The sequence below is a fragment of the Empidonax traillii genome, unplaced genomic scaffold (genome assembly GCF_003031625.1).
Source record: "Empidonax traillii isolate 1590-97213 ecotype Southwest subspecies unplaced genomic scaffold, ASM303162v1 scaffold268:size1028579, whole genome shotgun sequence".
NCBI classification, from domain to species: domain Eukaryota; kingdom Metazoa; phylum Chordata; class Aves; order Passeriformes; family Tyrannidae; genus Empidonax; species Empidonax traillii.
In genome coordinates this window covers 182605-197672 of record NW_020955461.1, presented here as the reverse complement: position 1 = coordinate 197672, position 15068 = coordinate 182605, and the positions used below count along the sequence as shown (strand labels likewise).

Here is a 15068-nt window from a genome sequence, read left to right as displayed (position 1 = left end):
AGTGATACAGAGCACGCTTGCCAGGCATGTGCCTGGATGAGCAGTGGTTCAGTGCACACCTGGCAGAAGCCTCACTCTAACTTCGATAAAATGTCTTCTCCCAGCATGAGTTAAGGTAATGAATCATTTATTTCTAAATTACTACAAAGCTCTGTTGTCTCTCAGCTTAATGTGGGGTTTTTTCTAGTTTAAAATACGTAATGCAATCTATGCCTTATCTAAGGAGTTTGATGGTATTGTATGCTTAATGTTTAAAATTCTGGCAAGGGGGCAAAGCTTTGCTGTCCAGGGAAATAACCATCCTGGCAGAGAGTAAAATATCAGTAGGATGCTGCCACTGATTTGGCAGAGACTGTTTGATGCTTTGTTAGCTGGCTGTTGATTTCATGGGGTTTTTTGTTATTTTTGAGGGTGCTTCCAAAACGCTGGTCTTTAACTGGGTACCTTCATTCTGATACAGCAAAGTTCAGAAGAATACACAGCAAAAAGAGGGATTGTAAACTGCTAATGAGAAAAGTTAGAACTGGGGACACATGAATGAAATTAGATCTCCCTCCAGACAATGTGGATAGTGCTCTGAAGAGCTGTGCCTGTTTGACTGCCTCCTTCCCTGTATGCTCTAGGCAAAAAGATCTGTTGCACAGGCTTTCCAAGACTTGCGCAGCCACTAGAGCCTTGCCTAATAAAAATAAGTAATTTAACACCTGTATGTGAAGGTACATTCAAGAAACTTACTTTTTGATCAGCGTGGAGTCTGCCTGCTGCCGTGACCATCTGGAGCCCAGAAGCAGGCGGAGGCAGCGGCGCTGGCAGGCAGTGCGGGCAGCAGGCTGGTGCTTCTCCTCCTCCTGCTGAAAGATGCAGGTGTAAGAGCATAAAACCTGCCCTACCAGAGCAGGTCCATTTAATGCACCCATTGGGACTGAAAAATGCCTCTGCTTGTGGCTTTAACAAATACCATGAAGAGTCATCTCAGTGTCTCTTTCACTGGCTGTGGTAGGGAAATGCAGTGTTTCTGTTGGGCCGCTCCACCCTCTCCCTGCGGAAAGTATCTGAGTGTTGTTTTAGGCACAGGAATGTTATCCAGAAGTACAGGCATAAGAAACACCTGGGGGAATACCAGGGTGTTTTATTAAATATAGCTTTACTTTTTCATTGTTCCTTTAGGACACTCCATTGATAACGAGAGTGCACAGCTGGGAACAGACTACTTATCGTATCTGTATGCAACAGAAAACTGTGTCATTTTTGCAAATACTTCTCTGAAAAAAAGACTTTTATGGGAGGTTGATTTCACAGGACCTCTCTAACATCCCCTATGTTATGTGCTGCTACATATTTGCATTGAGGCTTGCAAGCTGAGTCTTAGTTCAAGCTAAATAAAATGAAAAATTATATAGGGTAATACAGCAGTACATCTTTTCTATCCTACTGTGCATTAAAGAACTTTCATATGACCAAAGTAGCAGGCAACTGTGTCCAACGCAGTCACCCCCTGTTCTGTGGGATTCAGAAAGAAGGAGAACAAGTAGCAAGGAGGGCAAGGGCTGCAGCACTTCCACCAAAGACATGTCCATGCAGGTGCAGCCTGGGTTCAATAATCTTGCACTAGGACAAAGTGAACTCCGGGAAGATTTCTTCACAATAAAGTGGCTTCAATTAAATAGGTTTCTCTTTTCTGTCATACCAAACCATTAACTTTTTAGGCTTTGCTTTTCTCTTGTGGTGTGATTTTTCAGTAAGTTTGTTTCATTCTTTTAATGAGGGCGAAAGCCTCAGAGCTCTTTTTAGTTATAAAAGAAACATTTGAGGCATTCTGCCTATTCTACTTTTCCACAGGGACATTAATTCATAAGCAACAAAGAATATTATAACTGTTTACAGTAGCCCTCAGCAAGCAGCATGAGACTTGGGGACTTTAAAAGAAATAAGAGCACTTGGTTATAGAATCAAAAACTAAATTAAAAGCTTCAAACTCAAAAATATTTGGAATTGCTCAAACAAGCACAATGAAAAATTATCAACTTATTGACTTTTAGAACCAATCTTCAAGATTGTTTTATTTTGTTTCTTTTCTGAGCTTCAGAAACCAAAGCAACCCTGAAGATCAAAATGTCTAAAATTTTACCTTTACACATGTCAAGGTCTTCTCATTTAAACACATTGTTCTGCTTACAGAGGATATTTTGCAAATTAACTGATGCTGCTTGATGGTGTAAGAGGTACTGCAGGTTTCATCTGAGCTTCATGAGATGGACAGTGCCTGCTCTGATATAACACACTTACCTTCTCAGGCTTACTATAACATGATCCTAGTTTTCCTAAGATCTGTGGTATGGCATTATGTAGCAATCAACTGCAGTCATTGGGGTAATATGATCAAGGATGACCAGTTTGCTTCCAGATAAAAATGACTCTAGGAAGGATGTTGGTGCTGACTGGAGTTTGCTTAAAGGTGTTTCTTTTGTTTCCGCAGAATATTTCTCAGCTTCCCTATGGCAAAGCCCTCTACACATATGAGGGAAAAGAGCCAGGTGACCTCAAGTTTAACAAGGGGGACATCATCATACTGCGGCGGAAGGTGGATGAGAATTGGTACCATGGGGAGCTCAATGGGAACCACGGCTTCTTCCCCGCCAGCTACATCCAATGCATCAAGCCCCTCCCGCAAGCTCCACCTCAGGGCAAAGCACTTTACGACTTTGAAATAAAGGATAAAGATCAAGACAAGGATTGCCTGACCTTCACAAAGGTAGGGGAATAGGTTTTTTAAAAAACATTCAGAAAGGGGCTTCTGTAGGGAGTAATGGGGCACTTGGGGTGCTGGCAGCTGAGTTAGGAGCACAGTGGTGCTGGGGACTGGTGGGACACTTTCCTGGCCTCCCTGGGACCTACGGACGCCCTAAACTCTGTTTCGACTGGTTTCTTTTATGAGAAAATGAAAGTCCTTGAGCTTAGGCAGCCTAGTGGAGACAGGCTGATGGGGCTAAATTTCCTTTAGTAAGTGGGATAACCACTCACATAACACGGTGAAGGACAGTGACTTTTTCCAGCTTGTAAATCCTCCTCTTTCATGGTTAAACCTCAGCCAGCAGCCAATCCCCACACAACCACTAGCTTACTCTCCCTGCAGCGGGATCGGGGAGAGAACTGGAAGGGTAAAAGCTGGAAAATTCATGGGTTGAGATAAACACAGTTTAATAAGGAAAACAAAAGCACATAAGCTTTGCACACAAGCAAAGCAAAACAAGGAATTAATTCACTTGTTCCCATGGGCAGGCAAGGTGTTCAGTATCTCAGGAGAGCAGGGTCCCATCACGCATAACAGTGAGCATGATGTCATATAGCATGGAATGTCCCTTTTGGTCAGTTTGGGTCACCTGTCCTGGCTGTGTCTCCTCCCAGCTTCCCATGCGCTCCCAGCGTCCTTGCCCGCATGGCGGTACAGGAGGCCTTGACTCTCTGAAACCGGTGCTCAGCAGTAACATGTCTCTATATTATCAACCATGTGCTCAGCACAAATCCAGAACACAGCCCCATACCAACCACTGGGAAAAAAAGTAACTACCTCAGCCAAAACCAGCACGTCCTTCCTGCAGAAGCAGAGCCTGCTCAGTGTCCCTGCAGTGTCCCATGCACCGGCCGTGCTGCAGGACTGGGTAGGCGTAAAGACTCCCATCAGAGTCAGCCCTGTGTAAGCATCACTGGGAAATGACTCCCATTTTGTCTAAAGGAGAAGCCACTGAGACAGCTTATGCCTTGTATGGCAAGCTTGGTATAAAGCTAGTGAAACTTAACAAGTAGAAGTGGCGGCACGCTTTCCGAGAACATTTTTTCTGTCTGAAAAAAATACATTTAATCTGCATTGAAATGTTTCCCAAGAACAACTCAAATTTCAGAAAAAACCTAATGGAAATGGGTCTTTTAACATTCCTTGTTGAATCAGATGTTCCAGTGTTTTAAAATGACATTCAGCTTCAAAATGTATATTGCATCACATCATATACCAATTAACAGTTGAAATACACTACATCAAAATATATTGCAGTATTTCCTATTTTAAGAACATAAAGACAGTAAAAAACAGACATTTAAAAAACAGTCTTTGGGTTTTTTTAAACCAAAATGTTTAATAAATTCACACTGGAATGAGAGAAAACTGAAATATTGTAATTTCCTTTGGATTTAGAATGTCACATTTTCCCTTTCACTCCCAACCTCCCCACCTGCTTTTTGCCTCTCCCACCCTTCCCTAGACATTTGTGTTGACCTTAGATGGGTTTCATGGATATCAAGAAACCCACAGTAAAATAAAGCATATCCTCTATTGTTAATTTATGGCACTGAATGCCATGGAGAACCTGTTCATTGTCATTTTCTGTTTTATTTCAGCTGTCTGCGACTGTTACAGTATCACATAAAGTAATAACAGTTATGCTGAAAATGAATATGAAATAGATGATAAAAATATCCTTCACCAGGATTTTACTGACCTCCTCTTTTGAGGCTACTTATTATAGCTGAATGAATCATTTGCAGCATACAATTTTCTCACCGAAGGTAACCTCTTTTTCACTCATGCAGTGTTTCTCAGCAGAATGCAATTTCCTACACTGTATACTTTCTCATATTTATTTAACAAAAGATTTGTAAGCACTTTTGCTCCATAGCAAGTGAAGTGTTTGATTGCAAACACTGCAAACCCTGTGACTAGCCAGCCTCCCTGGAGCTGTGAATCTCTGTGAGAAAGTGGGCTGCTTAGTGAGAAGTAACAGCCATGCACTAACAGAAAATTAGCCAGAAGTTACCTTTGAGATCCTATCAGTAAATATAAATTTGCTGGTGCATTGTTTGCCTTGCTGTTTGCCCAGAGGTATGCTGCAGACTTCTCTGAGAATGCAATCTTCCTTGTCTGCCTAAAGTATTCATTGCTTGTGCAATCTAAGAAATTTAATAGGCACAGCAGGCAGTTGTGGTCTCTTTTGTTAGAACAGGTCCTTTCCTAGACACTTTTGTATTTCATATATTTGGTGCCATATATAAGTATACCTCCTTTACAATAACTGCCTTTGTATAGTGATAGTTCTCATTTTCTCAGATGTCCAATGTCGTTCTCACAAGGAGCATTTCTTTCTGCTGTACAGCTATACTCTCAAATTCTCAGTATTCCTTGTTTTCCCCCGTCATGTTACTGTCTGCATCCTTTTATCCCTGATGGCTGTGTTTTTCCCAAGGGGGTTACGTTTCTGTTCTATTGCTATTTTCTTCTTTAGCTCCTTCCACTGCATGCACTGTCACCTTGTAACTGTTTTTATGTCCTGCCTATTGTTCTCCCTGACAGTGAATAATCTATTTTTCGTCTTGAGACTTTACCGTCATGTTTTCATCAGTTTTCTCAATGCTAATTTTAGCTGTCACCTGTGCTGATGAAGTTTCCTGTTTAGCCCAGATTATAGATCATCTGCTGATGCAGTCAGTTCCTCTGCACTGAGTCCTGAGTACTGCAGTGCTGTAGCTGTGGTTTGTCACTTTGAGCAATATGCATCATTTGAATGTCTCAGTTTGCATTTGAAAATGCTGGACTTGATCTCAGTTTCGTTTAAGCTATTTTTTCCTTCCTCTGGAAGAGGGTTTAGTTTGGCATACCATTTATACAAACCAATATAACCTATTTGTGTCCTGCAACTCATTTAATGCTACCAGACACTTGTAATTGGATTTTGTTTATAAACAGATAATAAAGAAGAGTTTTCCTCCAAAGAAAAGCTATAAGAAGGAAACTCAAGCATAGGGATCTTCTGTATCATTACGTTTTGTTGCTCTTTTGCTGGGCTTTGCTTTTTCCCATCCTGTTCATTACTGTGCACTCAGAATACCTATTGGTGCACTAAAAGAAAACAAAGGAAGGATATTTGGTGTTTCTTCTTACTAGTTTGTTTTGTTTTGTTTTATTTTTCAAAATGCTAATGTTCTGTTGCTCCAGAGGTGTATTGCAATGAAATGAAGTCTGCTTACAGATCTTCATGAGCAGTGCTACAGAAGGCTTCTGCCATTTACCCATTTTCATCTCCTGTAGACACAACACTCTCCAGATTAAAGGCCAAGTGTAATAATTTTGTATGTGTTAGAATAAAACCAGGAGGGGCAGAGAAAAATCTCTCTTGAGTATCCAGCGCAACAAACAAAGGTCACAGCTGTCATTCTCTTACACCGTGTGGACTGCTCCCTCAGCTCTTCCTCCCAAGTAAACCACGTATGCAGACATAGGGTTCCACCACTGTTCTCTCCTCTGCAGTAACTACAAGAGGATACAACATCTCAGATTTGCTGCTTAACATATTTTCCAGCAGTGCTTGTCAGTGATCAGTCAAACCAGGCAGTTAGCAGTTATTTTTTCTCTGTAACAACTGTTTTCGGCCTTGTGTCAGCTTTGCACCAGTTTAACTCTAGTAGCTTCAGGAGTTTTACTCCTGATATTCCCTGTATGGCTGCAATCAGCATGTGGCCTGCAGAGCCTAATTGCATGCCCTTGGGATATACTTATTGACTCGGCTTTCTAATCTTACCTTACATGCTACCACAGTATGGGCTTGGGCTCCTGCTCTTCTATTTTAGAAAATACTCCATCCTTCTTTGGGATATGCACTCTCTGGTACAAAAATGTGCAAGAGGTTTCTTCTTTCAAGTATAGCAATGCAAATCTGTAGTAATTGCATTGTTTTTTGTTTGTGTAGTTACTCCACCCTTAGACCGAGTTCAGTTTCAGCCCACAGCTTTGTTTAGGTGTTTGACCACCCTTTGCATGCGTGAGTTCACATGGCCTTTAGAAGGCTGAATCCCAGTGGTAGATGAGTCTCAGGCACGTCATGGTAGCAACAATTGTTCACCATGCGTTATTGCTCATCACATTTTTGATAACATCAGCTATTTCCTTCATTTTCCAACGGTTTTGTTCCCAGGCCACAGTGGTGCTTAACAAGTGAAGTGCCAGTCTTAAAACCATGACATCCAGTACTGGTTCCTGGCTGTGGAGCAGCATCCCAGCCCCTTAGCACTCAGTTCCAGCAATATTTGCTGTTCACAGAGGGACCATCCCGGCAATAGCTGGCGACAGGTATTCTCATGCCAGCTGGCAAGCTCTGTCACTGGACTCACCAAGCATGGCACAGTGCCATCCTGCCATCGCTGAGATCTCCCCAGTGCTCTAGATGGAGTAATTTTCTCTGCAGAATAGCAGACACATCTGCTCTGTATTGCTTCGTTAATGGCCATCAATGACTAGAGTAAAAATCAGGCTGTGAATCAAGACTGTTATTGGACACTTTTTTGTGCTGTTTTCTCAGCAAAAAGATTCATTTCTCTGTCAATCAAATTGCTTTTTAAGTGATTTATCTTTGACTTCTTTTCTGATAATGATTATAAACTGAAACTGCAAGTCCCACATGCCTGTTGCAAGACTGACCCAGCCCTAATGAATAGAGAGAAACTCAAAGAAGTAGGAGAGAGCAAATAATTAAAGACTTGAGCAACAGGCATAAAAAGAGCGCAACGTATCTTTGTCCAAACTACAGTGGATACCATTTGCTTTTGAAATGAGATTTGAGGCTTGGATTTCTTTATGCTGCCTGGATATCAATTTAGTCAATGTGAAATAGTGAAGTTCAGAAAGTTGAAGTGGTATGCCAAGAGATCTATGGCTTTTTACTATTCATGATCCTTTTGGGAATCTTTCTAGGAATTTATAAGTAGCACAGCTATCCAACTAATACAAGGTACTAAAATAGTTCATGTTGAGGCTTTCACCAGCCCACTGTATAGAATGGTGCTGTTGGCTGTGAATTCAAAGAAACTTTCTATTAATAACGAATTTCAAAAGATTTTTCAGGATTTGCTGTAATTCCTGGAGATTCTCATCACCCTTCTGAAAACTAATTATGTAATGGAATTCTCAAGGATTTGCACTTTCCTCTCCCACAAAGATACACGTTTTGAATGTTAGCATATCTCAGGATGCATTTTTCATATATGACCACGTTCGACAGCCAGACCTGGCAGAACCAAACTAAGATCAGTGTATGGAAATGCCCCCAGATTTCATAGATCCTTAGCAGTTAAAGTTGAAAGGGACCTTCAAAGGTCACCCATTCCCCACCCCATCTGTGAGAAGAGCCAATGCCTTTCCTGCCAGGCTGTACAGGCTACTCCAGGGATGGGATTGCACAGTGCCTCTAACAAAGTCTAATAAAATGTTTCTGGGGTTTTACAGTTTAAAATTTTTTTCTGAAATTCTTATCTCACATGTGTGTATATATATGCAAAAATACATACTATATACACACTCATATATATACACATATACGTATATATATAAATACACAGACATTTATACGCAGTGTTGGGTTAAGGGTTGGACTCAATGATCTTAGAGATCTTTACCCACTTGAACAATCTATGATTCTATTCATAAGCATATGTATGCACTTACACTTACAGTATGTATGTACAGATAAACATATAGTGAAAGTGTAGACCCATCACCTTTTGTTTATTAAAAAACTCTTTTAAGGAAAGAGTTGAATAAATAAAGAAAGTAGGAACACTCATAGCAGGTTCTTGAAGTGATGCAGTCATTTCTTTTCCTCATATACATACCCCCTTTACCTAGATTCTACATTTATGATAATCAGTCTTTAGTAAGAGCATGTGGAAGCTTTGTAGATTACTTTCAGTTCTTTACACAGATCTAAAATGGTCTGTGCAGACAGGGCTTTGGAAGGGAATGCTGTCTGTTCCTCCAGGAAATTAAATGCACAAATTCTTTTGCAACCTTCCAACTGTAATAAATAGCTGAAGGATTCAGTCTGTGGCCATTTCTCTGAGCTTTCCCCTAATGGATCATTCAGATGAATAATTCAAAGGAAACATTTAAACTATTTCAGAGTGCACATGTTCAAAATGCACATGTTCAAAAACTACAAAGCACATCACCCTGTTCTGGTCATTTTTCTATCAGTGCAAATCCACAGTCTGACCATCCTGAATCAGGAATTTTTGAAGTTTTTTTCTATGTGAGAAGTATCTGCAAAAAACAACTCCCCTTGCCTGACCCATCAACATCTTTTTACGTGGAGGGTGGTAGACTATATCTAACTCTTATTTTCACAGAGTGAGTAATGGAAATAAAGTGAGATCAACAGGGAACTCTGTCTCAGCTTTATGGAGGAAAAGATTTTCTTCTATTTTTTAAATTTCTGCACAGGAACAGAGGAAGATTGCTTGCCATGAGAGAATGAAGCTGACTTCCAAGCTTCTCTCAGCTCACTCCTTTCTTTCTCGTAGAAGATCTGTCTATCCAGGCAGAGCCCCACAGAGAAGGCTGCCTTCTACAGCCATTGTACCAAGCAGTGCTGGCTCAAGCCTGGGTTTAGCATGAGGACCCCAGCAGACAGAGGTGGTAGCAGAAAACCATTGGCAGCTCAGCTTGGGAAAATTCAGGGTTTAGTCCTAGTCACTTGAACTTTTCTAATGACTGATGTGTTCTAGGTTTTAACTATACCAAGAGAAAGTTTGAGCAGTATGAATCTGATTTGCACTGCTATACCTCCTCTTTTATAATCAGAAAAAAATTAATCATCAGTTGACGTTCTTGTAAGGCCCTTTAGATTAAATATAATCCTAACATGCCATTAGTTTTAGCAAATGAACTTGTATCTAAACTGAAGCTGATCCAACAGTTGAATGCAATTTCTTATGTAGTATGTTATCTTTGGCTTTTTATCTGCTTTGCACTTTTACCTTCAAATATTTATTTTTTTTTAAGGAAGCTGACATTCAACATATCAACAGTGTAGGCTAGTTGCTGAGTACCTCATACTATACCTTATGCTGCTTCTTGGAAGTGTTTCCAGGACTACCTGTGCTGTACTTGTGCTTCCCTTTAAACTGTCTTCTGGATCAGCCAAGCATTACAACAGACCCTTGGATACACAGGGGCAACATCATGCTAGGGAGTTTTCACCCTTGACTTAGAGGTGATCTCCTGTGTCAAACATTCTTCTCTCCCTGCAGCAAAGCCAAGAGTTCACCTGTTCTCACCTGCTGTGCTCAGACCCTTGGAGCTGCTGACAGCCAGCATGAGCTGTACTAGTCTGCAGGGTGCTTAAATGCGCTTTGAATGGGATGCCTGGGGTAAGATGCTGGACCGGGAATGCTGCTGGCCCAGGATTCAGGGAACATTTTTACCTGGCGTATGACACCCTCTCTCTCTAAGCTGTCATGTGCATAACTAAAAACTGGTATCTTTCTTCTGAAAAAATCTGACTATATCTTTTTGTATCTTAATTTGAGGATGAAATTTTGACGGTCATCAGGAGGGTGGATGACAACTGGGCAGAAGGAATGCTGGGTGACAAGATTGGCATTTTCCCTATCCTCTATGTTGAGGTAAGTTCGCAGTGTGGTAGTGGATGCTGATCTTGATGTCTGGTGGGAGTCTTGTGCCTCCAAGGGCAGGATAACCTCAAAAATTCTGAGATGAGAAGGTTAAATTACAACAGAATAACTGAAAAGGGATTTTTTTGGTTGCTGTCTGCTAAGGCACTAGGAGGGCACATCCGATTCAAAGTGGCCAGTAAAATATGTTCCCTGAACTACTTTAAAGGCTTCCCAGGTAGCATTTCTGGTGTAATCTCCACAACACATAGGGAAAATGGAAGAGGATGGTTGCAGTCGGGGTACCTTGCACCCATCTGAGGAGAGGTGGGTGTTGCCGGCTGGTGGGGAACAGCAGTGGAGGTTCAGCCTTGGTCTGACAGCACAGACCTTCAGAGAGGTGCTGTCGATGTCCCTGACCTCAGCAGGAGCTCAGACAGCTCCACCCATGTGCCCAATGTCTCTCATTCCATCTGTACCAGACACAGTTCTGTCCTGAGCTCTTTCCTGTAATAATTTCCATGGAAGTCTTATTTCAGAGTAAATGCTGAGACTTCACTTTCTCTAAGCAAACCTGTTGTGCCACCTCATCCTACCGCTGCCACCCTCCTACTGGGGGTGCCCTTCCAGCCAGATGCTGCTTGGGAGCAGGGCTGCAGCCAGCAGTGGGGGCATGTGGCAGCCCTGCTGGTGCAGCTCTGTTGTGCATGTCCCAGATGATGTCTTACAGGAGCTTTTCTTCTTTGTGGGTGAACCAGGGGTGCAAAGAACAGATGGGCACTGCATGCATATGTATTTTTCCAAGGTGTTGCCACTCTGCACCCAGTACTTGGAGCAGAGCCAGCCTAACTCTGCTCCCAGACATTGTGTGGTGCTGTTCTTTGGAGTGAAGCATCTCTTGTGCCTACAGCAGAGCCTTCTCTACTTAGTGTGGCTTTGGTGCCTGCCTCTGAAATTACTTCTCCAGATTTCTTAGTTAATGATTTGAGACAAAATAGAGATAATTAGTGCCTGACTACCTAATTATTAACTCCGACAATGACCAATTTGGAATAAACCATCATTAATATACATTGCATTCCCACAGTTGACAAGAACAATAATATTAAAACCAGAATGTGTAGGAGCCGTTATTGGCAAACCAGCTGCCTCGTGTAAGTTAATGACTAGTTTTCTTCTATTCTGAATGCGTAACACATTTTCAGTTTGTTGTGATTAAATGAGAAAGCTGGGTTTCTCCCAGAATTCATTCTTTTTCCCTTCTTTTTCTTGTCCTGGGGAGGTGTGATGTTACTGTCCTGAATTTTGCTGCACAAAGAGTGAACTGGGGACCTCTGCATAGCGAGCACCATTACACCCACCACCTTTTTCCAGCCCTAGTTTCATCTGCAGGCTGCCACTGCCTACACACCATACAGCGTACTGATCCCTCTCCCACTCCTAGGTGTCTGTTCTCCTTAATTACTGCTCTCACGGGGTGAAGGGCTCATAACCTGAGAAAAACAGCCCATTGGGAACACCTGTAATGTGTCACTGCAGTTCTCCAAGCACTACACATCCTGAGTGGCTGTGGGGGAGCAGGAGGTAGCACTGTGCAGAGTCAGAACAGCAGTGCTGGAGGTTCCTAAAAAGAGGCAAACAGCCAGATAATCAGCACCAGGGGAGAAGAATGCACGTAGGAATGTCTTTGTGTACATACATTCATACACAGACATGCACATAGATCAAATAAATACAACTATATACACTTACACATATATTCATATGTATACACACACACATTTTATCTGTATAAATTTGAAATATGGTGGCTTGAAAGCCCTTTTCAAATTAGATATTTGGGTGCCATGATATAATATTTGTGCATTGGTTTGTAAAACCAAAGGAAAATGATCCTCCAGGCAGCAATACCAGCCACCTATTTCATCTACATCTTAGTGGATGGAGGCCTTGTTCTAAATATGAGATGAGCTTATGCAAGTATTGGAGTTATACAATTATTGTGCTGTTGCCAGCTTCAGATACTACTTTACATTAAAAATTAAAACGAATCAGGTCAAATCCCAAAGAAATTTTGAAAATCCTAATGCTGATATTTATAAAATGCATCCATTAAACAAGTAGTACTTGAATCTAAAAACACCCCTCTAGTCTGTCCAAGTCCATTAAGTGGTTTTCAAAATCTTGGCAAAATGTGCAGAATAAACAAAGATTAACTCTTACAGTAGCCTTCCACTGTGTGAGCTGATTGGCTGAAGTGCGTGGGATTTCACGTGGCATCCTAAGCCTGCACCCTGGATAGGGTGAATTCCGGATTGGCAGGCTCTAATGTCTCCAGTTGCTCCCACGACCTGGACAAGAGCTCTTGCCCTTGCTACAGCAGCCAGAGTATTAGAAAGCAAGCAGGTCACTTCAAGGATGCCAGGACTACAAACAAACAGTGAATATAATCCTTGTTGTGGCCCCCTTTGGTAACACTTTGTCCTGGCAATGTGCTGCCATACTCCTCGAATGGGTGCTTGCACAGAAGGCTTTGCAGGTGCTTACAAATCTCTTGCACAAATAAGACACAGAGGGGTGGTGAGGAGGGGTGATCAGCAAATTCCTCTCGAGTATCCCACTGGCATCCCAGCGCTTGGGCTTGTCAGCTGGCCCATGTAAAAGCCTGCAGTGTCTCCCTAGGCTCCATCTTCTTCCCACCCCGGGCTTACTGAATTTGAGAGTGGTCTGCCTCTATAAGGGAAGCCTGGGAGGGCAGCTTTGAGAGCCAGACTGTGGTGTCAGAAAGCAGAGGCACAAAAAAATATCTAAAGATATCAAAATATATCTGGTCCCTTCAGTGTGTTAGGAAGTCTCTCTCAGCATTATGTTTGGTTGTCTGTATAGCCATATGAGTGTGACGTGGTATGGATCTTATGCTTTATTCCCTACAAGTGTTCAGCAAGGGTGTTTGCATGCCTGCTGAGAGGCTTTTTCCTGCCTCTGTCCCAACCTCAGAGAAGCTGCAGTCGGATAAGGAATAAATATTCACAGCTCACAATGATGTCTTTTACAGCATGAGTCACACACAATATGTTCTGTCAGGGAGAGTTTGCACTATTGTTTTTTCTTATTTTGTTTTTGTCCTTTGTCTTCAGTAGAAACCATTTGGGCTGATAATTTATGTTTTAATTTGTCTACAGAAAAAACACAACATAATCAAATTAATTCTCAAGGTGCCTTCTGTCCTGAAATAAACATCTTATTAATAATCTGTGTGGTTTGAAGTCGTATTCTTGCTGGGAGGAGTTTTGAACCTGCAAGGAATTCAAAGTCCTAACAAAATGTCATTTATTTTGCTGTCTTCAAGCTAGCTCCTTTATTCTTAATAACTGCTGTCATTCTCTCTGTTTGAAAGTTGTGTTCTGCTGCTATGTGTAAAATTGAGAATAATGAAGAATAAAGTGTGTCCTAATAGATTTAAATCTGTGGGAATGAAATTTGAGGGCAATGATGTGCTGAGTATTTGGAGGGACATATCCTGCTCAGATAGGCAAAAAGTGGAAATTCAAAAAGCTGAGCTGTTAGGGCAGAATTTCTGTCTGCAACCCCCAGAGCAAGGAAGTATTGACCGAGATCAAGAAGCCTTATGTGTCAGTGGTAGTGCAAGGCAATTATGTTGAGCGCTACTGTGACTGTAATATCTGCAAATTGCAATTGATGAAGTGCCAGCCCATTGTTATAATGTTTTATGGCAGCAGGAGCACTGAAAGCTGTGATTAAGTAATATTAGGAGTTTTAAAATTCTTTTTACAGAGCAGCGAAACAGGGTGATGGGGATCTTCTCCTGCTCTTCACAGTCAAAAAAAAAAAAAAAAAAAAAAAAAAAAAAAAAAAAAAAAAAAAAAAAAAAAAAAAAAAAAAAAAAAAAAAGGAGAAAAGAAAAAGGTGGAAGGGAGGTCTAACAGAAAGAGGGGAGGAGGAGAATGGGAAGAGCTGATGGTTTCAGTGCCCTGCAGCATAGGTCCAGAAGACTCCTCAGGGAAAATAATTCTTGCAAGTCAGTGTTTAAAAAGAGTTCAGCCAGAAGTGAAAAAAAAAATAAAAGCCAAAGCCGAATTCATTTCTTAAGGAAAACAATGATTTTTCATTCCAAAATTAGCTTTGCAGAGCAGACCATCCCATTTAACGGTTTTGTGCTGCACCACGGGATCTAGCAGTCATCCTAAAACAGCTTAACCCATACAGAGGAACCTGAGCACATTTACCAGGATCCCAGCTGTGGTTGTTGAATAATGTCATGGGGACCCATCTTCCCAGTAGAATTTGTCCTTAACTCTTTGCTGAGGGTATCCTTTAGTCAGCCTGCAGATGAATGCAGATGGTTTGAACTTTCAGTCTGGATGGCAGATTTTGTCCTTTTTTTCTCTATATGCGGATTCCCATCTTAGCCATTTCCCAGTATGCTGGCGTCCCCAGTGGCAGTCATCACAGTTACATCCTTGTAACTGTGTTCAAGTGTGCATTTCTAGCTCTAGTAGATATTTTGACCATTTTCAACAAATAACTGTTGCCCTGTCCACTTCTTGTATGTATTTTCTCTGTCCTCAGTCTGTTTAGTTTCTCCCTTCAGTTGCAGGACAGATGGGTCCCTATGG

At 41.6% G+C, this 15068-nt stretch overlaps 1 protein-coding gene across 1 annotated transcript in view; it reads left to right on the top strand.

Moving 5' to 3' along the window:
- Positions 1-15068, top strand: part of SH3RF3 (SH3 domain containing ring finger 3) — a 250917-nt gene that overhangs the window by 153286 nt on the left and 82563 nt on the right. Inside the window, exons 2-3 of the mRNA XM_027889651.1 lie at positions 2477-2752; positions 10348-10443. Coding sequence (XP_027745452.1) covers positions 2477-2752; positions 10348-10443 — 372 coding nt within the window. The remainder of the gene's footprint in view (positions 1-2476; positions 2753-10347; positions 10444-15068) is intronic.